The 23361-nt window shown below is 38.5% G+C and overlaps 2 protein-coding genes across 11 annotated transcripts in view; one reads left to right on the top strand and one right to left on the bottom strand.

The window, feature by feature from the left end:
- LOC116180558 (kinesin-like protein KIF12) overlaps positions 1-23361 on the top strand; it is a 42234-nt gene that overhangs the window by 1803 nt on the left and 17070 nt on the right. For 2 of the 9 annotated variants that reach the window (XM_031500611.1, XM_031500620.1), the window contains exons 1-3: positions 8886-9033; positions 9792-10592; positions 16867-17125. In XM_031500611.1, coding sequence (XP_031356471.1) covers positions 16890-17125 — 236 coding nt within the window. In that variant the 5' untranslated portion in view covers positions 8886-9033; positions 9792-10592; positions 16867-16889. Of the gene's footprint in view, positions 1-8498; positions 8635-8885; positions 9034-9079; positions 9284-9408; positions 9545-9791; positions 10593-16866; positions 17126-23361 lie in introns of those variants that run through there. The other 7 variants (XM_031500617.1, XM_031500615.1, XM_031500612.1 and 4 more) reach the window with 6 other exon arrangements.
- On the bottom strand, positions 1441-14470 carry LOC116180557 (unconventional myosin IC). 2 transcript variants are annotated; one of them, XM_031500609.1, is made up of 15 exons: positions 14210-14470; positions 8746-8888; positions 8584-8699; positions 8073-8535; positions 4211-4417; positions 3901-4160; positions 3243-3850; positions 2957-3188; positions 2676-2906; positions 2349-2629; positions 2175-2302; positions 1914-2129; positions 1763-1863; positions 1620-1719; positions 1441-1570 (listed from the first exon to the last, which is right to left on the bottom strand). In XM_031500609.1, exons 2-15 carry the CDS (start codon positions 8869-8871, stop codon positions 1556-1558), a joined length of 3084 nt encoding a protein of 1027 aa, XP_031356469.1. In that variant the 5' UTR covers positions 8872-8888; positions 14210-14470; the 3' UTR covers positions 1441-1555. The 2 variants fall into 2 exon arrangements, with proteins under 2 accessions (XP_031356469.1, XP_031356470.1); XM_031500610.1 differs by lacking the exon at positions 14210-14470 and adding an exon at positions 9237-9309.

Genomic DNA, 23361 nt, shown 5'->3' on the forward strand with positions numbered 1-23361 from the left:
AGGAAAAATGTGATACTGAACCACCATGTGTGATATATCGTTCTAAAGAGAAAAAAAGACGTTATTTCAAAATGTGAAAATTCAAAATGGCGCCCATAAGAAAAACTAAAGTTGTCACGTGTTTCTCCGTCATCTTGACAGTTATTAAAAACAGGATGCCATATTTGAAATCTGTTAATGAGAAATGTCTACTACGATTAGTTTAACATAAAAAAATTAAAAACGAAAATCAGAAATTTTCGTTTTTTTGCGATATCTNGGGCCTCAAAAAAAGGCAGTGTACACCCTTCCTTTTTTACCAAAAATCGACTACACCAAAATTTCTCGGGAAAACACTTTTTCTTATTAATTTTGGTGCGTAGAATCCAAAACAATTCGTACTTTTTTGATCAGACTTCTCAATCAAAAGTTATAGACTAGAAACCAATTTCGAAAAAAAATTCAAAGGGCTGTAACTTTTGAAATAGTAGACCAATCTTAGAATTGTTTGAAATTATGGATTCTAAAGGCCACATTCTGTTTGATCTGCACTTGAAAAAGGCATTTTCGCATACAACTAGCATAAACCTAGTAAATGGCACTACATGAAATAAGTTTGTTCACAACAAAAGAACGTTTTCTTTTTACAAAGCACTCTTCTCAAAAAATTAAAAATTGTATTTTTAGGAAAAATGTGATACTGAACCACCATGTGTGATATATCGTTCTAAAGAGAAAAAAAGACGTTATTTCAAAATGTGAAAATTCAAAATGGCGCCCATAAGAAAAACTAAAGTTGTCACGTGTTTCTCCGTCATCTTGACAGTTATTAAAAACAGGATGCCATATTTGAAATCTCCATTAAAAAGTGTCCGAATAATGTGTTAATTAGAAATGTCTACTACGATTAGTTTAAAAATTAAAAACGAAAATCAGAAATTTTCGTTTTTTTGCGATTTCAAATTTCTTTTCAGATTCTTATTCGGCACGAAAATTGGCAACTTTGCCCCCATTTCACCAACTTTCTATCTCTTAAGATAAGTGAGAAAAATGGACACCGTGTATATTATGTTATTATACAGGGTGAGTTTATGCAGCATTTTATGCTGATTAATTTTCTGCATTTTTACGTCATTCGATAGAGGAAAAATTGCAAAATCGGCCTTCTGGATATGTGGACATTAGTGAATTGCGACTTATATCGTACATAGATTATAAACGTTGAAAATCGAAAAGTCTTTGTTAGCAGTACCACCACTGTTTAAGATGTGTAGGTATTGCCTCTTTATGGCGAAAGGTGTTATCGTTATTTGTGTGTAAATTTTTGCTTTTACTTGCCCAAAAATGGGGAAAGGTTTTTGGATCGACCTGCTCCCTCAATGGTGTATCCTCACCATCGAATAACATTCTACCCATCAGGGTCAAGAAACTTAATAACTCAACAGTTTAATGTAACAAAGCTTATCGATAAACTGTATTGGCACCAATACACTTAGAAAATATGTAAAACTGTACATTAAATGGCACTTAATAAATACATAGGTAGGTACACAGTAAGCTATCCCGCGCTCCACCGTCAAGGGGAAGCGACCTGAAAGAGAGTTTCAAAATTCATTTACCTCACAATCGGTTAAACTTACAATAAGCAAATTTCCACTTTTACTTTTATGAATACTTTGCGGATTTCCGGTGGTAATTTCAATCACTCCGTGTTTGCCCTGCTGCATGTTGTGCTCGATGCTAAAAGAATATTTGTTAACGTGTTAGGGCGTCTATCACTTACGTTCTCGAGTCCAAAATTGACAGTTGGTTTGAGTTCTTAGTCAAGTCGATTATTTTGGTGAGTGCTTCAATAAGATGCGGCATTTCCAGGATTAAGTCGCCCTGCAACATTGTTTTGTGCAGTTGAGGGTATCGGAGTGTGTTTCTCTTACCTTATTCTTGTTGATGAGCTCCTCGGGTATTCGTACCATGCACACACTGTCCTTCTCGCTGGTGACGATGAAGTTGATCGAGTCGATCGAGAACCGATGCTTCTGCTTCACTGTCTTGGTGACCTCGTACAGGTAGAAGGCCTTGTTGGTGACGACCACCACTCGCTCTCTCGGCTTGTAGCCGTGTCGGTCGTACTTCATTACGGTTGTAGTGTACTGTGAGAGGATAACGTTAAAACAGTAACATCACTCACACCCTACCTTCTCCTTCTCGCCAGTTGAAGATAGAGCCTGTCCCAAGTATTCCTTAAGCACCTCGTGCGACTCTTTCGGGATTCGGTTGTTGACGAACAGATGGGGAACGCTTGCCTTGTAACTCTTCTTCTTGTCTACGGACGAGAACTGTAAGTCGGCTAGATCGAAAGAGGAACTCACGTTTCAATAGCGTTTCGGCCAAGACCTTCAATTCAAATTGTTCCTTCCGCTCGGGCGTGAGCTTGTAGCGATACACCCGCGACATGTGCGAGGCGTAGTACTTCTCCAGCAAACCCGACGCCTCCTGGCACGCGTGTGGGCAGTGGGGCCATTTCCGCAGCAGGATATTTTGAGGTAGAGACTTTGCCAATCTCTTCAGCCATTCGGCCTTGGCAATTTGCAAAAATTTCTTGTTCAGCTCCGTTTCGGGCCCGTTGCGCGTCAAAAATCCTTTAACGAGCCTAAACCCCAACGATATTAACATTATAGCGTATTTGGGAGGACTACCTTGACACGACGACAGCGGCGCGACGACGTTTCTCCGCCAACACCTGCGCCTGATGTCGACGCACCCAAGTTTGAACTTTTATAATGCAGGCCCTCTGATACAAATATCGCCGCCTCTGCAACAGCCCCTTGTAGCGCGCCTGGAGCTTTGTGACCAGCTCGTGCTTTTTCTCTTGGAAGGCGTCTTCGGTGCGGAAAAGCGTCTTGGGAAAACGAATGAAGATTTTCGTCCTGCAAGCAACAAGTGTAAGTATTTGAGAGGTGATTCATTTACCACTCACCTTCCAAGTCGGTACTCATCCTTGGAGTACCCTAGCGCGTTCACCAAAACTTGCACGCCCTCTCTGGGCGCACCGTGCCAATTAGGCCAAGTCTCCTTACACAAGCTCTTGTAGCGTTGGAGGAACTTCTCGAAAACTCGGCGATACGCAAAGCCCGCCCTGCGCACGCGCAGATTCTCCATCAGGCCCAAATACTTCACCTGGTGGCTGACCAACGTTTCGTCGAAGGCGCCTGAAACGGTTGCGTGAAAATACGAACCCCGCCGGCATTCGTAAACCTATATACCTGCTTGTTTGATGTCGTTGGGTTTAATGCAGCGAATGTAGGAGGGCTCCTTGTCCATTAAAATCTCGATGAGATGATTCAGGGAGGTTTTGAACTGGGTTATGGCAGTTTCGGGCCGCTTCAGCGACTCTTGCTCTTTACTAGGGAAGATTGTGTTGATAATATTGTTGGTGGACTTCGACATCGCATCTTTGAGATCGCGGAAGAGTAAGTCGTTATTTTTCTCCAGGAATCCGTTAATACTGTAAGTGACGTCGCCGGCGTAGTGGATAAGCCGGAAGTCCTCGCGATCCATGCGCTTCTGCAGCTTGCTGTCCGCCTTTTGGTGGTTGATGTAGTGCTTGTGCGCTTTGAAGCTGTCGTTCATTTTTTGCAGAAGCGTGGCGTCGGTGGTGTCTCCCGGTCGCAGGCATTCCTCGTCCATTAGCGCAATTATGCCTTTGTGTTTTTCCTCGATTAGATCGCATATAATCTGGTTGTCGAAGTAATCCACCTTGCTCCACTCGATTCCTTCCTTGAGGTATTCTTCTTGCTCCGACTTCAGCGTTAACTCGATGAAGAGTTGTTGAAGTTTTTCGTTGCAGAAGTTAATGCAGAGCTGTTCGAAGCTGTACAAGAACGGTGACTCTCTCAGTGTTGGAGGTGGGGGGACACTTACCTGTTCTTTTCGAATATCTCAAAGCCGTAAATGTCGAGAATTCCCATGGCGATGTGTTTGCGCCGGTCGTCCGGTTGGAGGGATTTGTTCAGTCGCTCGACCAGCCACGTGAATAGCCTGTCGTAAACCGCCTTGGCGAGGGCGTCGCGTGCGTAAATCGCCAATTCGCGATTTAAAGGCGTCACCACAACGTCACCGTGTGCCGTAATGGTACGATGCGTCAGTGCATTCGTCAGCAGCTCTTCATTCGCCCCAAGTAACTGTAAAACACGATATCAAGGGAGGCCTTCACGGGGGGGGTCTTAATTACCTTGCTGGATAGCTCTACTGATTCACGCTTGGACAGTTGCGCTACTCCGTCCTGTTCCGTAAACCCGACGTTACCCAGGTAAAGTACACTGGCCACAATCTGCCATATTTCTTTTTGCTCCTCGTCGGAAAACTCTAAGGTTCTCAAGGCTCGTACGACATCATCAAACGCTTTTTTGTCGTCCAAATTGTCCACGTTTGACTTTTCCTAATATTTTTGATTAGAAACAAAAACCACTAACAAGTCAGTAACCCCCCCCCCCCCCGAAGGGGTAACATCTTCTCAAATTTTGTGACAGTATTGCGACAATCCCCATGATTGCGATGCGATTGTCGAATTTTAGAGGATTGCATTGTGATTGCATGTGATTATGAATGATTGCAGATGATTGCAGGTGATTTCAGGGTATTTCTGGGCATGCGCAAAACAAATTATTTGATTTGGCATTAGTTTCATCTTTATTCGAGATGCCTACATAGAAAATTTCATTTAAATAACTTAACAAATAAAAAAAATCCGATTGCGCATGAGCCCAACATATTTTTTGACTCGGCACTAGTTTTACTTTAGTCGACTCGCCATCTACATCTACAGCCTACATAAAAAGTTTCATTTAAGTATTTAACAAATAAAAAATACAAAAGCTATCGTGTACACGGACGGACAAACAGACAGACAGATACACTGACAGACGGGCATACAGACAGACAGCAATACAATACAATCTCAAAAAAATGGGTTTTTTACCATAACTTTTTTCGCAAGCGGCACAGAAAAAATTCCTTCCTTGGTGCAAACCTTGACAGCATAACGACCCAATAGCGAAAAAAGTAGGGACGGACGGAATTTTTTTTATTTTTGTGGAAATGTGCTAAAAAGAAGAGTATGGAACAAGTTCTATACAATCCGATAAATGTAATAGGGGGGTGGTCCACTCAAATCACACATACCGAAAGACAAACTAAGTGGCATGTGCTCTTTTTGGGCCAATGTTAAAAAATGGCACAATCAAAATTTGAAAACATTCGCTCGCTTACAGAGATACAAGGGAAAATCAAAAGTTGTCAATATCAGAATGAAAAGGGACACGAAAAAATGTTTATTACAAAATTACTTGCTCGGTAATCTGTCGTTTTCAAAATAGGTTACATATACGATGCCCGCAAAAAAGTTACTGGACTTAACCTCATTTTTTAAATAGACCACCCTGTATGTTTTAATCTAAAAAGATAGCGTATTAACATTTTCTTTTTTAATATATAACGCAATCGCAATAGATAGGGAAAACAAAAAATTCAAAATTATTAAAAAACATTTTGAAATTTTTTGAAAAATCTAATGTTGCACTTTTTAAATTTCTTTAGTGTTATATTTCTAGAAAATGAATTTAATATGCTCTTTTTCGAATGAAATTTACAGAGCATTCCACTAAAAAAAAAATGACGTTAGGTCTCGGGTTAGGTTCTATAACTTTTTTACCTGATCCCGTACACTTATTTTAAAATGCCACATTATTCAACAGTCTTATAAAGACACATGTAGGAAAAATCTTTCTATGCCTCCTTTAATAAATATACGGTGTCCATTCTTGGAACTGTTTGAAATTATGAATTCTACAGGCCACATTCTATAAGAAAATTTTTTTCCCGGATCTATCTGAGACAATTTTTTTTTCGGGGCTCAAAAAAAGGCTTCCTTTTTTACCAAAAATCGACTGCACCAAAATTTCTCGGGAAAACACTTTTTATTAATAAATTTGGTGCGTAGAATGCAAAACAATTCGTACTTTTTCGATTAGACTTCTCAATCAAAAGTTATAGACTAGAAACCAATTTCAAAAAAAAATTCCAAGGGCTGTAACTTTTGAACTAGTAGCTCAATCTTGGAACTGTTTGAAATTATGGATTCTACAGGCCACATTCTATAAGAAAATTTTTTTCCGGATCGATCTGAGACAATTTTTTTTCGGGGCTCAAAAAAAAGCAGTTATTACGTTCCTTTTTTTACCAAAAATCGACTGCACCAAAATTCTGGGGAAGTCTCAGAATGCACCTATACACGGTGTCCATTTTTCGAGTGCCACTATGGAAATCTCACTAATCTTAAGAGATAGAAGGTTGGTTAAATGAGGGCAAAGTTGCCAATTTTCGTGCCGAATAAGAATCTGAAAAGAAATTTGAAATATCTTCAATAGTTTTGAAGATATCGCAAAAAAAACCGAAAATTTCTGATTTTCGTTTTTAATTTTTTTATGATAAACTAATCACAGTAGACATTTCTAATTAACACATTATTCGAACACTTTTTAATGGAGGTTTCTAATATGGCATTCTGTTTTTAATAACTTTCAAGATGACTTAGAAACGCGTGGAAACTTTAGTTTTCCTTATGGACGCCATTTTGAATTTTCACATTTTGAGATTACGTTTTTTTTCTCTTTACAACGATATATCACGCATGGTGGTTCAGTATCACATTTTTCCTAAAAATACAATTTTTAATTATTTGAGAAGAGTGCTTTGGAAAAAGAAAACGTTCTTTTGTTTTGAACAAAAGGTTGACTTATTTCATGTAGTGCCATTTAGGTTTATGCTAGTTGTATGCGAAAATGCATTTTTCAAGTGCAGATCAAACAGATATGATCCAAATTTACTATACTTCTCATCGAAATGCCCACATGGCCACAACTAACATAAACCTAAATGGCACTATTACATGAAATAAGTCAACCTTTTGTTCAAAACAAAAGAACGTTTTCTTTTTCCAAAGCACTCTTCTCAAATAATTAAAAATTGTATTTTTAGGAAAAATGTGATACTGAACCACCATGCGTGATATATCGTTGTAAAGAGAAAAAAAGACGTAATCCCAAAATGTGAAAATTTAAAATGGCGCCCATAAGAAAAACTAAAGTTGCCACGTGTTTCTGCGTCATCTTGAAAGTTATTAAAAACAGGATGCCATATTTGAAATCTCCATTAAAAAGTGTCCGAATAATGCGGTAATTAGAAATGTCTACTACGATTAGTATTGGAGATATTTCAAATTTCTTTTCAAATTCTTATTCGGCACGAAAATTGGCAACTTTGTTCTCATTTAACCAACTTTCTATCTCTTAAGATAAGTGAGATCCCCATAGTGGCACTCGAAAAATGGACACCGTGTATAGGTTCATTCTGAGATTTACAATTTTTTGAATTTCCTACGTCCATTTTTAAATTGAAATATTTTAATCAAAAACTAACATATTAAGAATCTATTTTCGAAAATGTAACACTACAAAAATTCCATATTGATTTCAATAGATTCAAAAGATTTAAAAAACCGAAAGATTCAAAATGTTTTTGAAATTTTGTTGTATTTATCAAATCGTTTTACCTTTTTTTTTAAATCTTTTTTGAGCCCTTTTTGAATCATCCTTAGTGTATTATATTTTTTAAAAGTTAATATGCTATATTTGTAGATTATTAAGCGGCAGAGGAAAGCTATGTAAGCTTTATAAGGAAGTTGATGGTGTCCGTCTGTCCGATTGCCAATGTGATTGTCAGATTGTCACAACGATTGCGAGATTGCGAATCTGATTGCGGGATTATTTTAGGCGATTGTGAGATTGCAAACGCGATTGTGGGACTGTGAGGGAGATTTCCACAGCAATCAGAGGGATTGCAAGCGATTGCAGACAATTTGTGACAGTATTGCGGGAAGATGTTACCCCCTCGGGGATTCCTCTCGTCTTGGCGAAAGTGAAATTGGGTTCCTGTTCCTGTTCTGTAGGTATGTGTAAGATTTCCTCGGCGGCACCCAAGAGAAGAACCGCTTAATTGCAAAAGAAGCTAGGACAAGAACCCAGTGAAAAACTTACCCCATGACTTAAATAGTAGTAGCTGCCAAGGTTGCGCTTCAAGTGCAAGCTGCTCAAAAGCTCCTCGCTCGCTCCGGCTAGCAACTGGTAAAAAATGTGAAAGTTACGCTCGCCGGGCGCCTGGTTAATCACTCGGGATTTCTCTAGGAGATAGTTCAATATATTGCCGCCGACGGGTAGGCCGCGAAAATCGAACTGCACGTCCATGTACTTGCCGAACCTGCTCGAGTTGTCGTTTCGGTTCGTTTTCGCGTTACCGAACGCTTCCAGCAGCGGATTGCAGTGGAGAAGTTTGTCTTTGACCTGCTCGACCACGCCGCGATGCTCGGTCACCGCGGCGATGTAATGCAGGACCTTCTTCGACGCCTCGGTTTTGCCGGAACCCGACTCGCCGGATATCAGTATGCACTGTTCGCGATTTTCCTCCCTCAGGGATCTGTACGCGGTGTCCGTTAGGGCGAATCTGGAAGAGGTTCGGTGCACATGGTGAAGGGCGAGAGGAGGAACTTACACGTGAGGGGGCACTTCGAAGAAGTTTTTGTTCTCGTAGATCGCCACGTAGGTGAGTCCGTAAATGTTAATGTCCTTGTATGGGTTAACCGAAACCAGTACAGGGCCGATGTAGGTCTAAAATGTGATATTAGTCCGGGCGCGATTACGAAACTGGGCTTACGTAGATGATGTTTCCACGAAACCGCTTCTCCAAGTTGTCAACGAAGGCTTGTTCGCTGGTGTAGTTTTCCAACAGCACAGCGTCGGCAACGCCCACTCTATCTCTATCTTCCAAGTGCCTCTCCATTATCCACAGCAATTATTCTGGAAGAAATCGTTTGTATGAGCTACATGATTGTAGATGTCGTAGTGTCAGAAAATCGCCTTTGGAAGTGCTTATACGATCATTGAAGAACTGCACTAAAGCAACTGACACACGCGCACGCAAATTAGGAACAAAAATCTCAAGGTAAAAACGACAATTAGCACCTTATCATCCAACAAAATGACCGCAGCCGATAAACTAAAAGACAACGACACAGTTTCAATAGCACAAAACAAGCAGATCGAGTTCATGGCTTTAACCCCCATCGATCAAATAGTGTTTCCTGAAGATAACATATCGCCTTATTGGCGACAAGAATATGTTGGCAGCTAGCAAAAAGGACTTACCGTTCAACCACTTTGAACCACACCTAGTGCACCTTTATTTCGTGCAAGTAATCGTCGATCTAATTGACAATAACTGATAACAATTATCTTATCTGGACGTTAATTAAAATATTGATTATGTACAACTAGTAACTTACACTTTTTACCTACGTTTAAGTGGACTAGAGAAAATTGTAGTGCTTTCTTTCGTTGTGACTATGCCTAAACAGTACAAAATTTTGCACGCAGAGTTAAAGGCGCCTTTTTATTCAATAATCTACGTTGTTATCGCCCACAACAACCATTACCGTAGAAGTTGCGATACTGAGGTAGATAATGATACTTTCTCAAAGTGAGCGACGATAAAGACGAGCAAGTTTGCTCAAACATACTTGGGGAAGGTTCCACAAATACATTTTGGTTCATGGTTCTCTTCCCCTATCGAGCGCCACTTTAAATTTATGAAAAATGCTAGATCACTTTTCGTCCCCTTTTTTTGGGGCGGTAAACGACGGCGGATTTCATCCCCTCGGGCGTTCGCTAATTGAGGACTAAAGATGAATCTTTCTTTTTCAGGAGATATATCGGAGAGCGATTCGATGCGAGTTCAGGATAGCAAAATTTGAAGAAGGATGGAAAACGATAAACGGAGCACAGAAGGAAAAGGGAGAGTCGAACGAATAATAAGAAAAACTGCAACCTTAACTGAATAATAATTTTGATCATAATTTTTACAGGTTGGAGGCGTTCTGTCTCTCTCATACCGCTATCGGGGTTTTTCCTCACGGATGACACCCCTCAAACATTCTAACAAAACATAGGCCTTATATCACTGACTCTCCTACTATAAATGAGACCAGAAGTATGGGAAATAAGGTGATAATCGTGGAACTACATGCGAGGAAGAAGGAGATCGGTAATTGATTACAGGAAAAAAATACTAGAAGAAATGGAAGAAGAGTTTAAAGCAGGAACAAGGATCACCAAGGGATAGAAATGAGTTAACAAGGAAAGATAGGAGGAACAATTATGGAGAAGAGACACTGTGGAGCCGTATAGTAGGAAACATAGTGCACAGAAGGGAGAAACCGATATAGAATAATAATGGAGAGAGAAAGAAAAGGAGAAGGAGCTGAGAGAACAGAAAAAGAAGTCACGCCAAAAGAAAATGTAAACAACAAAAGTTGGAGAAATGGAAAGAATACAGAGAACCCCTGGAAGATGACAAATAGAGGAAAAGGGAATAGGGGAGAAATACAATCAGAGGACTGGAAACAGCACCATAATTATCAAGATAAAGCAGGAGAATTAAAGAGACTGAAGGGGCCGGGAGGGATGAAATAAGAAATGAGGCTGGATTTTCACCCACACATGGAGGTAATTGAAAACTGTGGTTTTATTTTCTCAAGTACATATGTGTAATTCCAGTATTGTACTGGATTCTTGTGCGATCTCGAATTAGTTTAGAACCGAGATACATTTTTCTCTCATGTGGAGGCTATAAGTTGAATTTATGGCGGACCACAAAATGCAGAATTTGTGGAGAGAAAGAGAGAGGCATAGCGCACATGCTATGGGGTTGTAGAGGTTTAAAGAGCAAGGGAAAACATGAGTGAGGCGCGCGGTGAGAGGGGGGGGAGGAAATAAATGGATACGAATGATTCTTGGAAAAAAAGACATAGGTAGATTCAGGGGCGGACTGGCACGGGGGGCGGGTGGCGATTGCCAATTTCGAAAAAAAATTCAAAGGGCTGTAACTTTTGAACTAGTAGCCCAATCTCGGAACTGTTTGAAATTATGGATTCGACAGGCCACATTCTATAAGAAAAATTTTTTTTAGGGTCGATCTGAGACAATTTTTTTTTCGGGGCTCCAAAAAAAGGCAGTGTATAACCTTTCTTTTTTACCAAAATCGACTGCACAAAAATTTCTCGGGAAAACACTTTTTCTTATTAATTTGGGTGCGTAGAATCCAAATCAATTCGTACTTTTTCGATCAGACTTCTCAATCAAAAGTTATAGACTAGAAACCAATTTCGAAAAAAAAATTCAAAGGGCTGTAACTTTTGAACTAGTAGCCCAATCTTGGAACTGTTTGAAATTATGGATTCTACAGGCCACATTCTATAAGAAAATTTTTTTTCCGGGTCGATTTGAGACAATTTTTTTTTCGGGGCTCAAAAAAAGGCAGTGTATAACCTTCCTTTTTTACCAAAAATCGACTACAGCAAAATTTCTCGGGAAAACACTTTTTCTTATTAATTTGGGTGCGTAGAATCCAAATCAATTCGTACTTTTTCGATCAGACTTCTCAATCAAAAGTTATAGACTAGAAACCAATTTCGAAAACAAATTCAAAGGGCTGTAACTTTTGAACTAGTAGCCCAATCTTGGAACTGTTTGAAATTATGGATTCTACAGGCCACATTCTATAAGAAAATTTTTTTTCCGGGTTGATCTGAGACAATTTTTTTTTCGGGGCTCAAAAAAAGGCAGTGTATAACCTTCCTTTTTTACCAAAAATCGACTGCACCAAAATTTCTCGGGAAACACTTTTTCTTATTAATTTGGGTGCGTAGAATCCAAATCAATTCGTACTTTTTCGATCAGACTTCTCAATCAAAAGTTATAGACTAGAAACCAATTTCGAAAAAAAATTCAAAGGACTGTAACTTTTGAACTAGTAGCCCAATCTTGGAACTGTTTGAAATTATGGATTCTACAGGCCACATTCTATAAGAAAATTTTTTTTCCGGGTCGATCTGAGAATTTTTTTTTCGGGGCTCAAAAAAAGGAAGTGTATAACCTTCCTTTTTTACCAAAAATCGACTACAGCAAAATTTCTCGGGAAAACACTTTTTCTTATTAATTTAGGTGCGTAGAATCCAAATCAATTTGTACTTTTTCGATCAGACTTCTCAATCAAAAGTTATAGACTAGAAACCAATTTCGAAAAAAAATTCAAAGGGCTGTAACTTTGGAACTAGTAGCCCAATCTTGGAACTGTTTGAAATTATGGATTCTACAGGCCACATTCTATAAGAAAATTTTTTTTTCGGGTCGATCTGAGACAATTTTTTTTCGGGGCTCAAAAAAAGGCAGTGTATAACCTTCCTTTTTTACCAAAAATCGACTACACCAAAATTTCTCGGGAAAACACTTTTTCTTATTAATTCCAAATCAATTCGTACTTTTTCGATCAGACTTCTCAATCAAAAGTTATAGACTAGAAACCAATTTCGAAAAAAAATTCAAAGGGCTGTAACTTTTGAACTAGTAGCCCAATCTTGGAACTGTTTGAAATTATGGATTCTACAGGCCACATTCTATAAGAAAATTTTTTTTCCGGGTCGATCTGAGACAATTTTTTTTGGGCTCAAAAAAAGGCAGTGTACCAAAAATCGACTACACCAAAATTTCTCGGGAAAACACTTTTTCTTATTAATTTGGGTGCGTAGAATCCAAATCAATTCGTACTTTTTCGATCAGACTTCTCAATCAAAAGTTATAGACTAGAAACCAATTTCGAAAAAAAATTCAAAAGGCTGTAACTTTTGAACTAGTAGCCCAATCTTGGAACTGTTTGAAATTATGGATTCTACAGGCCACATTCTATAAGAAAATTTTTTTTCCGGGTCGATCTTAGACAATTTTTTTTGGGCTCAAAAAAAGGCAGTGTAGTAAATTTTAGGTTAGGTTTTGTATTTAATTGTGCAGTTTTTTCTGTACGTTCGGGGTAATTTTTCGTTTTTGTGTCGTGGTACGCAGTGAGGAGGGGGGTTAAGTTTAGATATAATCCGCTCTAAATTAAGTACTAAGAGTGACATCGATTGCTGCCCAAATTTCATCAGCTACTAGCACATGTAAATACGGAAGCCTTTTATTAATTTGTTATAATGAAAGGAGCTAACGCACGAATCGAATGCTTGGACGGACAACTGTCGTTCAGAAAAACTGGAAAATGCGATAAAAACCGCAAGTCGTTCACATAACTTGTAACTGTAACATCATGACCTAAGGAATAACATTAGCCCCAAAGTACTTCCTTGTGGCACCCCATAACCAATATTAATTAATCCACGGTGCAGTGGCTCCAATTTGAATAGGAGAATTTCGAGCGAAAATTTAAATAACTATTTGTACAGAACTGAAGAAATTTTTTTACGTAACTCTCATTAATTGCTGACACACAGATTGCATCATAATTAAGGCACTAACGTAAACATATTCAAACATTAAAATTCAATTTGTCACTCATCAATAGGGAAAATATTAATCTATTCTAATATAAACGTCTCCTATCAGATTAAACAGACGGATGTTTGTTTAATATTAATATTTACGTCCAATGAAAGCATAAACGATTGATTCACTGTACAAATGGTAATAGGTCATCACTTTTTTCTTACAGAAGTTAAGGAAAAGTGAGGTCACTGCGGATATTACCAGACATTATAAATGGGTCGTTAACTCGGTTGGTGTCTGTTCAAATTGCATCTTTTTTGGATGAGCGTTTTTGTGCCACTTTTTAGACGACGAGGCTTTCCGAGTCAAAGAAGGTCACAAAAGTAAAAGTTAATATTCTCCGATGTTAGATAATTGCGCAGAGGTTCCGGGCGTATAAAATTAGACAATTTAATTAGCATTGTTAAATCCACACAATAAAGTTCACTTGTGAACTTTCCTGACCCAGTCGCTTACTTTCACGGGCAAAAACTACTTTCTTGCACAAAAATGGCAATCTAGAAAATGCACTTAGTCACCCAGGTGAATCATAATGATATCACCGCAGGTGTCACACCCCCTAATTAATCTCCTTAAATAATTATCTAGGGTAATGTATTCGCGTACACAGTAGAAAGTCTTCCGATCATCTCATGACTTTCTTTCATCCTTATATAAAAGTAACCGGCTTTTATGAGTAACATTGATCTATAATTACGCACGAAGTCCGCTAAGCAAATAATCCATTTAATTAACATTGAACTTCTTACCTCAGGGGAGACTCGCACCTGTACACCCAGACAGCTGCCACACACTGCTCACATTGTATTCAACTTAAAAAAAGCCCTCGTAAATTGAATGTCCCCGTAACCGTCTTCGAAGCGGCACTGATCCGCGACCGAATCCTCTGGAGAAGCTTCCCGCGCGCTTACACCTTCCGCGAGCGGTTGATTGTTTAAATTGCGGCTTCAAAAAGCTTCCGACAAATGTCACGTTACCCTTATTCTAAGCTACCGGCTCGAAATGCTAACGGTTGTGCGTAAATAGACGAATAACCGCTAAGATGTTGAAACTGGTTTTACGATATGGGGGTAAAGTGGGAGGACGAAACGAACCCCCTTTCTTCCTGCTGAAAGTCGGCGAGATGACCCAAACTTGAGGGTGTAGGTAAAGTTCACCGGGTGACATTAAAAATGGAGCGGTTTGTTTTCTAGGAGCGCTTTATTTAGAATTATTTAGGGGTCGTTGGTAGGTACACGACCGTAACGCCAGGCCCGATGAGGGCCAATGGTTACAAAAGATCCGCACGACACGAGGAAATAGAACTCAAAGATCTTGTAAGAACTCGCCCAATCATCTGAAACAGAATTGATTACCTAGCCTCTCATCAACACAGTTAGTGGTTTCTACCTCAAGTTCCTATTTTTGATACTCTGAAACTGTTTCAAGTCCATCAAACAATTTGATATTGAAATCCTTGGAAAGTTCCAGTCCTGTATGAAAATAATTTTAATTTAATTGCTTCTAAAAATGTGAAGAAATGATAGAGCTTAACAAAATTATGCACTCTAGGGGGATTGTTTCCGAAAGAGATGTAACGGATGTTACACATTTTTACTTCTCCTACTTCTGAAACCAGATAATCAAGGTATTTTACTTCTTTTCTTTGTATTAAGTTGTGTTGTGTCACCCATTCGGGGCAACTCGCAACTATCTTTCTTTGTTACGTTGTTCAGTTGCGACCATTTTGACCACGAAAGCATTGTGGTCAAAAGTACACAATAATTCGTTGCGTTGACACTTGAAGTGATTCAGAATTAAACGGCAACCGTTAAAAAGTTTAAAGACGATTAATTAGTGCTTTTGATGTCTGTTATAACCCTAAGGGAAAAATTGGTAAATTATCTGGCGAGTAGCCAGTCGCAAGTAGGAGTCCATTTTTTGTGACCGTGTGTATTTTGATCAAGACCGGCAATTAAATATAGAGATTGAAGTGTTAAAATAAACGCCCCGAAAAATTAATTGTGATATTCCGTTCTTCGATGTAAGGGTAGTGATTTCTCAAAGGAAAAACTGACGTACCGTTTCATTAAGTGGTAGGCTAACGGCCCGGTAAAGTCTATACACGCAATTTCCTCGAATTTTAGGCAACAATTAGAAAGGATTACGCTGTCGATCAAAATCACAATAGCTCCCTGATTCGATAATAAGGCACGTAAATTGGTAACGGTTGCGGGAAATGATAAATATGCGCAGGCCGAATTGTATGTGTGTATTAATTGACAGCATTGGTATCCATGGCGTAAAATCGACGCTATCCAATACGTTTTTCTCGTTATCAGTTTGATGGGCAAAAGCGGGCGGTTAACACGCGCATTTAAAGTGCCCCCATATAACGTTGTTTGCACGCGATATTACACTTAACCTACCCTTACTACGAAAACTTCGCGCGTTTTTCTTGTAGGTATATGTGACTACACTCGAACAGTGTTTACTCAATGAGTTTTGAATAAGATTGCAATCGTAAGTATCTAGCACTGCGAGCCACGTATTTTATTGTGCTAAAAGCATATTAGTATACACTGTGTCCGAAAATTTTTTGGGTTAGAAAATATTTTGAAAAAATCGGATTTTTTGGCGTTAACATTTGACCTGGAGCAAAACCAATGACTTTTCTCCCGCAAAAATTAATGCTCTTTAATTGTTAGTTTTCAATCTGACGTTTCGTCTTAGCGAAACCATCATCAATTTAATTTCTTTAAGCTCTTAATTAGACTCTTAAAGGCTAAACGCTAACTAAAGGATTTTAAAGCCTATAGATGCCGTTTTTGTAGCTTTTTGGAGGCTGTTGAGAACGTTGGAACCCCTAGAGCGTCTTAAATGTTTATAGAATCAAGATACGAAGAATCGCATACGAATTTCAGTGCGACTCGGATCACATTCGAAAAGCAGACTTTTAATCAGGCTCATATTCAATAGCACTGATCGTTGAACTCAATTAAAGGTCCTTATACTCGTAAAGGCTAAACGTCTATTATGGGTTTTAAAAGCTTGTTGGGGTTGGAGACTTTTGAAAACGCTAAAAGACCCTCGACCTGGCCTGGAAGACCGTTTAAGACTCTCAATGGGAAAATTTCAATGGATTCAAAAGCTTCTAAGGACCATTGCGACTGTTCGAGGCTCTTTGACTCTAAAAATCTCTTAAGGCCCTTTATGGACTCATATATTTATACACTGCTAAAAAACCAGCACCTTTATTGGTAATTAAACACTCTTCCCTCCGACTCTTCTGTTAAATAGAAGCTTTACGCTGTTGAACCGCGAAATTGACATCGCGTGCTCATCTACATAACTTTTAATTCAAAGGTTGAGATCAATAAAAATAGCAGTACTCCGAAATGCATTAATACAGTGTCGCATGTTGCAGATAAAATGCGTCAGAGGTGAACGATGATGGTCATTCGTGGCGGGAAAGGAACTCCGCCAAACTCCAGAGGGAACAGTCCCCTGCGGGAGACGTTTCGAAAAAACGCGAGAGCCAGTCTGGATAAATCGCAAACGTTTCGCAGTCCCAATCGACGCGTTCCGCAGGCGAACGGTACGGAGCGGCGCGCGGTACGTTCGAGAGGAAATAGTCCGGGAAATCAAGAGAATGGCGTAGCGTATCTTTCGTCCAGAGGAAGCGAGTAAGTAGCTATCAACGGTTTTGGTTTGAGCCATTGAATAAGCACCTTAAAGAAGTCTAACGCCCGTGTTAACTGATGAAATAAGAAAATCTGCCCAGGATTCTGTCGTCCCTCTGTTGTGGGGGAAAAGTGAACCACAAATTTAAAGTTAGTTACCGACTTTGCAGATTTCTTTACTTCTTTAAAATTCCAACGTTGCCAGATTTTTGGCAAGCGCTTTGAGTTTGAATAAACTAGATTAAAACATTGCTTTTATTCAATGCCAATAACAATATTATGTAAGGGAGGATCAATCTGAAATGTAAGATCATAAGGAACAATAAATAAAGTAAAAAATGTAGTTTAATCTAATAAGAAAACAACAAGTACTGTTCTAAGGACCATTATCTTTACATAATAAACAATCAAACTTTACCTAGCTCTAGCTGAGGATCTGGTAAATATGACAACACTGTTCAACTCTGATAAACAAGGAAAACAAAGGACCCCTAAGTATAACTGGTTTCCCTGTTTAAAATAGTCATTATTTACCGCCCGAGGCCAAATATCCTTCAATATTTGTGGTAATTAACCACTTTGCAGTGTATGCAACACACCTTACACCAATTTCAGGTTTTCCTATGTAGTTATACTTCTTTAAAGTGCTTATTCAATGGTTTGAGCCCAACATGAAACCACCCACTCTCAATGTTTGAATGGGCTTTCTTTACAGTTCTCTGGTACTATACTTCATTCATTATAAGAACGTAGTAGATGGCGCTGAGTTTGAAGATAAGCACACACAGAGAAAATATAAAACGGCACCAAATTATTGTAAAGTAGAAATATCTAGCACTGCAAACACGAATCAATCTTTGACATTAACAGTTAATTCAATAGCTTAGATGCCAACAGAAACTACCAGCTTGCAAAATTCGCCACTCGTTTTATGTTTCAGCGTAATACTGACTTGTGTTTTAACCAATCGCACTGAAGATCAAATCTTCCCTATGTTTTTTACCGCTACCTTCTTAAAATGAATACAGTATAGTTAGTTCCGCACATGCGAAATTTCATTTCATAAGAAACTTTGTGACTACTTCTTATCGTTTAAGTTAAAAGCTTTCCTCTCGCCGCAAATATCTGTTTACCGCTAAGCCGGGTGTTGACTTGTAAAAGTAAATCTTGTTTAGTATCCCTTTCATTGTAACATTATACTATCATCGTTCCTTTTAATTAAAATAATTAACACTTAAAGTTGTCATCGCACGGAGATTCTAAACCGAAGGGTTTCTGTGTTAGCAGAGTCTCGCCCCCGAGGCAGGTACATGAGCCCTGGTTGTTGGAGTTCCCAGCCTAAAGTTGAGTTTCGTTTCGAGAACAGTCCCGGCATAGGGTGGCGTAACTCAGAGTGGTTATAGTCCATACATACGTCAAACTTCAAACAATTCGAGAATGATCAAAATTTATAGGAATATTAAGACCGTGTGATCAAAACATAAAGCAAACGATATCATACAAAAGGATAACGGTATCACAGACGTGATTCTGCATTGAGGTTAAATCAAGTCAATTTGAAAAACAAAATATAAAATGTCGCGTACAAAACACAAATAAATTAGAAAGAAATGCAAAATTTACTACCTGCTTTAAATAACACAAAAAATACCAACAAACATTTACGGAGCGATAGCAAGGAGTAAGAAACGTTCGTGCTCTCCGAGACGGGGCAGGCAGCTTTCCCCCAGCTCCCAAAAACGTATGTATCATCGTACGTTGTACAGGGTGGCCAAATAAGGATGCGAGGTACTGTATCTGGGAACCTGTCCATAGTAGAGGCTTGCGGTAAAAAAATTTATTACTAAAACGGCCACGAGAAAAACCTGGAAAATATTTTTAAGTTTCTGAAATGGCCGCTAGGGAGCGTAACTGCAATGTGGAATCTAAAAAAGTGATTTTTCAGTGAATTCCGCTATATTAACCTAACAAAAAAATACCCGGTCTTTGAAGACGACGATAATCTGAACCTTTTTTGTTTGACAATTTTTCCTGTATCTCTAAAAATGAAGTGGTGGGGGGGTATTCAATGGTTTCCGTAAAGAACACCCTGTATCTTCGAAACGACTGAGCCGATTTTAACAAACTCGGGTTAATTAAAAAGAGTTATTCTTCGGCTACAAATATTATAATATTTGAAGTTTTGTTAGTTTCACATATCGCCGCTTGAGGGCTTTTTTCGACATTCCGACAGAAATGGTTAATTTTCTCTGGTTCGATTTTTTTCTTGAAAAAGTAGCTAAATGATGCCTAAACAAGCTCGCGAAAAACGCATCTCGATATCTACTGTCTATCTAGGTACTGTACCTCGCATTCTTAGCTGGCCACCCTGTATATACAAGGCTGAACCTCTCAAATTCAAAGATTGATGGTTAGTACGAGAAAGAATAAATTGATTACTACCTGCAATTACACAGAACAAACGCCGTTAAAGGTCGGTAATAGTGCTAAGAGCATCTAAGAAAAGTCTTAAACGCTTTAAAACTTTTAGCTTCCATGAGAGTCCACGAGAAATTTCAAGGTCTTTGGGAGCCTTCAATTGACCTTTGAAATCCGTTAAAATAAGAAATGAAATAAGTTAAAGCATTAAAATCCAAGCTCCTTTAGGAGATTCATGCCTCCCAAAAAAACGTTCATGTTTTAAAGGACCTTTCAGAGTGCAAGCAATTTCCAAGGCCATCAAAGATAATCCAAGAGTCATACAGAAAGATTCGCTCTTCCAATTAAGTGGCGCGAGCTTTTAAAAGCCTTTGGAAGACATTCGATTTTTTTGAGCTTTCATGGGCGGGTATTCCATATCCCCAGATCCCCCCCTGGCCCCCGGTGTTGTATTTTCTCCCAAAATCGTCTACCTGACTAGTCTCATTACAGTTTTCAGGAAAACCCCATCAAACGTGGTACTGGGGGGTATGGAATACTCCCCAGCAGACGAAGCTTTATTTATAAGGGTATACGGAATATATCATATGATAATGATTACTGGAGGGAAGATTTTCCTTTATTGGGGAGTATACGCTCTAGTGCTCTTGCACTTTCTACTAAAATCGGAATCTAGTGACCCGACTTTTTTCCAAGCTTCGTCGCAAAAAATCCCTGTTCTCTGGCAGCGTCGCAGAACAGTCGCTTGAATCTATTTTCGCTGTATCATGGGTTGCCTATCGGTGGGGGTAGGTCATTACTAAAGTGTTCGTAAGATTGCAAGAGTCAACGTGTCTGGCAATGGTGAACAATGTACATCGGTCACTTGGATCGTGGGGTTGCTACCCCATGTTCCGTCCACAAGCCAACCTGATGGAGAACTTAAACCCAGAGACAAATAAGTGCCTTCGGTTAAACGTGGAGGAGAAGGCTCCCAAAATACCACAGTTCATTTCATAAACGGTGTTATGGTAATGGATTTTGGACCATCACCGCAGGCCATTTTTCGATAAAGCGCATTTTTTTAATTTGTTGCCCAAAAATGGTAATTGATGAAATATGGCAGTATTTTTAATTAAATAATGCTCTTTATTGATTAGCAGAATATTTCATTACAGTGCAATTTGATGTAAAATTCTACCCTGTCAGTTCGAGCAAATGGATATTAACTAATAATGTAGGTATTATTTGCTGATATAGGCAAATATTAAGTTTCCAAAGCAATATATGTCTTCAATGCTTGCATTGTAGCTTAATTACAGCTAGCCAGATCTACACGATAGATATACAAGGAACAAATTTACACAAACGGGTAAAATATGTAACAGTCATCAAGATAATGCTTTTTATTCCGAATTTTCGACCTCAAAAACTGCCGTCCTTTCACTTCCCTCTAGAAAATGAAAATGTTTAGGTTTACACCTTAACCTTCAACTCTGCGCGTGTATTACGTCGATTATTGATTTGTCGCAGCATTTTTGGGTCAAAACCTTTCCCCTCCGCCGGGCGTGTTCCAATCGTGAAAGTACAAAACGATTTTCACACCTGTTTGATTGAAGTGAGGAGGGAAATTGGTTGGAGTTTTTCACTGGTCGCGTGCGGGAAACCGACGACGATCTTATACGTTTGCAGAGTTAACCACGCTCGCTATTTATTATGAACTGGGTGAATTTTTTATGGGCGAAATGGCGTCATCGGAATATTTTTGGTGGTCCTTTAAATTTAGATAAAGGCCGAGTTTAAATGTTTGAGGTGGAAGGTAGCAGATGTTTGGAAACAACCCCCGAACGGGTTCGATTTTCTCTATCCAAATACCATTGCGCCTAATCGGCCTTCTATTCGTACTAGGGCATAATGGTACAGGCTTCTTGGACATCGGCACCAGAGTCAGCGCCGAAAGTGACGAACTGCAACGGCCGCCAGTTCACCAATACAGAAATGTGCCAATAAATCTGATAACTCGCCCAGATCATTATCCGTTTCCTCCACCCTCTGAAATTTACCTGTTCCGACGGATGCCTTTCGGGATACGGAACGCGCCTGCGACTTTCTGCCAGCTATTTCTCCGCCCTTTTATTCCACCTTGGGTTGTAATATTCTTTGCCATTTTCTTTTGTTACTTTTCTGGTAGTGTGATTTTTGTTACTCTTCTTTCCTTTTTTATTTCTTTGACATCTTTTCTATCTTTTGTTTGTGTCTTTTGCCCCCGTTCTTATTTCCCTTTTACCTCCTTCCATTATTTGTTTCTCATTCCATTCCCTCTTTTTTGTTCTGGTGACATTTTCGTTATACTTTTATATCACAAACAAAATTTAGAATTGTTTTTTTGAGAAGTCTAATAAATTAATCACTCATATCGGGTATCCCCATTAAACAACCCCCGAAAATTATTTAGTAATCAATAAGTTTACGTATAATCTTCAATGTCAAGTTATAAAAGTATCTAGGCGAATTAATCTTTCATAGACACAATTTTTATAATGGCCCATTCATCATTTTGTTTGTACATTCGTAGGCAAATATAAATTACGATTTTACATTGGCATCGTCGCGTGCATCTATCCGAAATTGATTTTTGCCCTCAGTTGCGGCATTTAAATTTGAAGTGCACGCACAATCGCCATCAATTGTTTATGTTTCTCTTTGCAATCTCGACTTCGATCTACGAAATGTCTTTTTTACCATATCGTATGTGTTAAAACGATATCTAGATCAATTATTCGCAGAAAATCCACTAATTGCCATTGTTGGGGGTAATTCGATTACCGTATCATGATGGAGGGTGGAGCGGCCGCTCCAGTCCTCGCGCTGAAAATAAATATAAGGTTTGATTTAATGAAAATAAAAATAATATAATAATATTTTAATATATAAATATACCGGGTGCCCATTATGTATGGAATATAGTATATATTTCGAATGTATACAACAATTTTTTATATTATGAAAGTTGTTTAACATTTTATTTCCCATAATAAAGCAGCATTCCATTGCTTTTATTCCACAAAACAAATGAATAACGAAAATAATTGAATTTTTTTAAATAGCAACGCACATTTTCATTAGGCTCATTTGATTTCTTTTCTCTTTTCAATGACATAACACGTTGGCACCCGTGTAGAAGAAGTTAATTTTTATTTCAAGTTTTTAGCGCATTTTTGAAAAAATACCCTATTATATTCGTTATGGCTGGCTGGCTGGCTGTCCGGCTGAGATCTTAGCAACTACAATAGCTAGAGACTCAAATTATTACTAAAAGCTTTCTGCTATAGTGTAGATGTGCAGGCTCTAGTGTATTTTGAGTTAGATTACTTGTGAGATCGATAATTTAAGAAAATAATTTCGATATGGTTTTTGGAGGTGCTATAATTTTACCGTTAGATAGCGCTACCAGTATAAAAGCTTAATTATTTACTTTGTGATTTGTTTTACAAAATAAAGACGTACCCTTAATTGAAATTAAATAAAATTAATTATTTAACGCAGCCAAAATGACTCGTGAGATCGATAATTTTAAACTTCACTAATAAAATACTAATCTGTATTACCAAAAATGCGCTTTAATCATGCATATGCTGATTTACAACTTGTTTGGGATAGGTTATGCCATTGCCTTGCAGTGAATGATGAACATTTTGAACATTCATTGCGATGAAAACCATTTTACTGCTAATTTCGTTTTGTCTTCAAGGTTTAATAAGAAACGTACACGTTCATTTGTTTTATTTTTATGTAGGATATCTGGATTAATTTTATTCATCTAATTATGATACATTTTTGTG

The sequence above is a fragment of the Photinus pyralis genome, unplaced genomic scaffold (assembly GCF_008802855.1).
Source record: "Photinus pyralis isolate 1611_PpyrPB1 unplaced genomic scaffold, Ppyr1.3 Ppyr1.4_LG9, whole genome shotgun sequence".
Lineage (NCBI taxonomy): Eukaryota > Metazoa > Arthropoda > Insecta > Coleoptera > Lampyridae > Photinus > Photinus pyralis.

What these genes read in the sequence shown, in the direction of transcription:
- LOC116180557 (XM_031500609.1), bottom strand. Translation starts at nt 8,871, where the DNA reads ATGGAGAGGCACTTGGAAGATAGAGATAGAGTGGGCGTTGCCGACGCT. An exon ending in GATGAGTACCGACTTGGAAG is followed by an intron (nt 2,907 to 2,956) that starts GTGAGTGGTAAA and finishes TGTTGCTTGCAG; the next exon opens with GACGAAAATCTTCATTCGTT. An exon ending in CAACTGGCGAGAAGGAGAAG is followed by an intron (nt 2,130 to 2,174) that starts GTAGGGTGTGAG and finishes ATCCTCTCACAG; the next exon opens with TACACTACAACCGTAATGAA.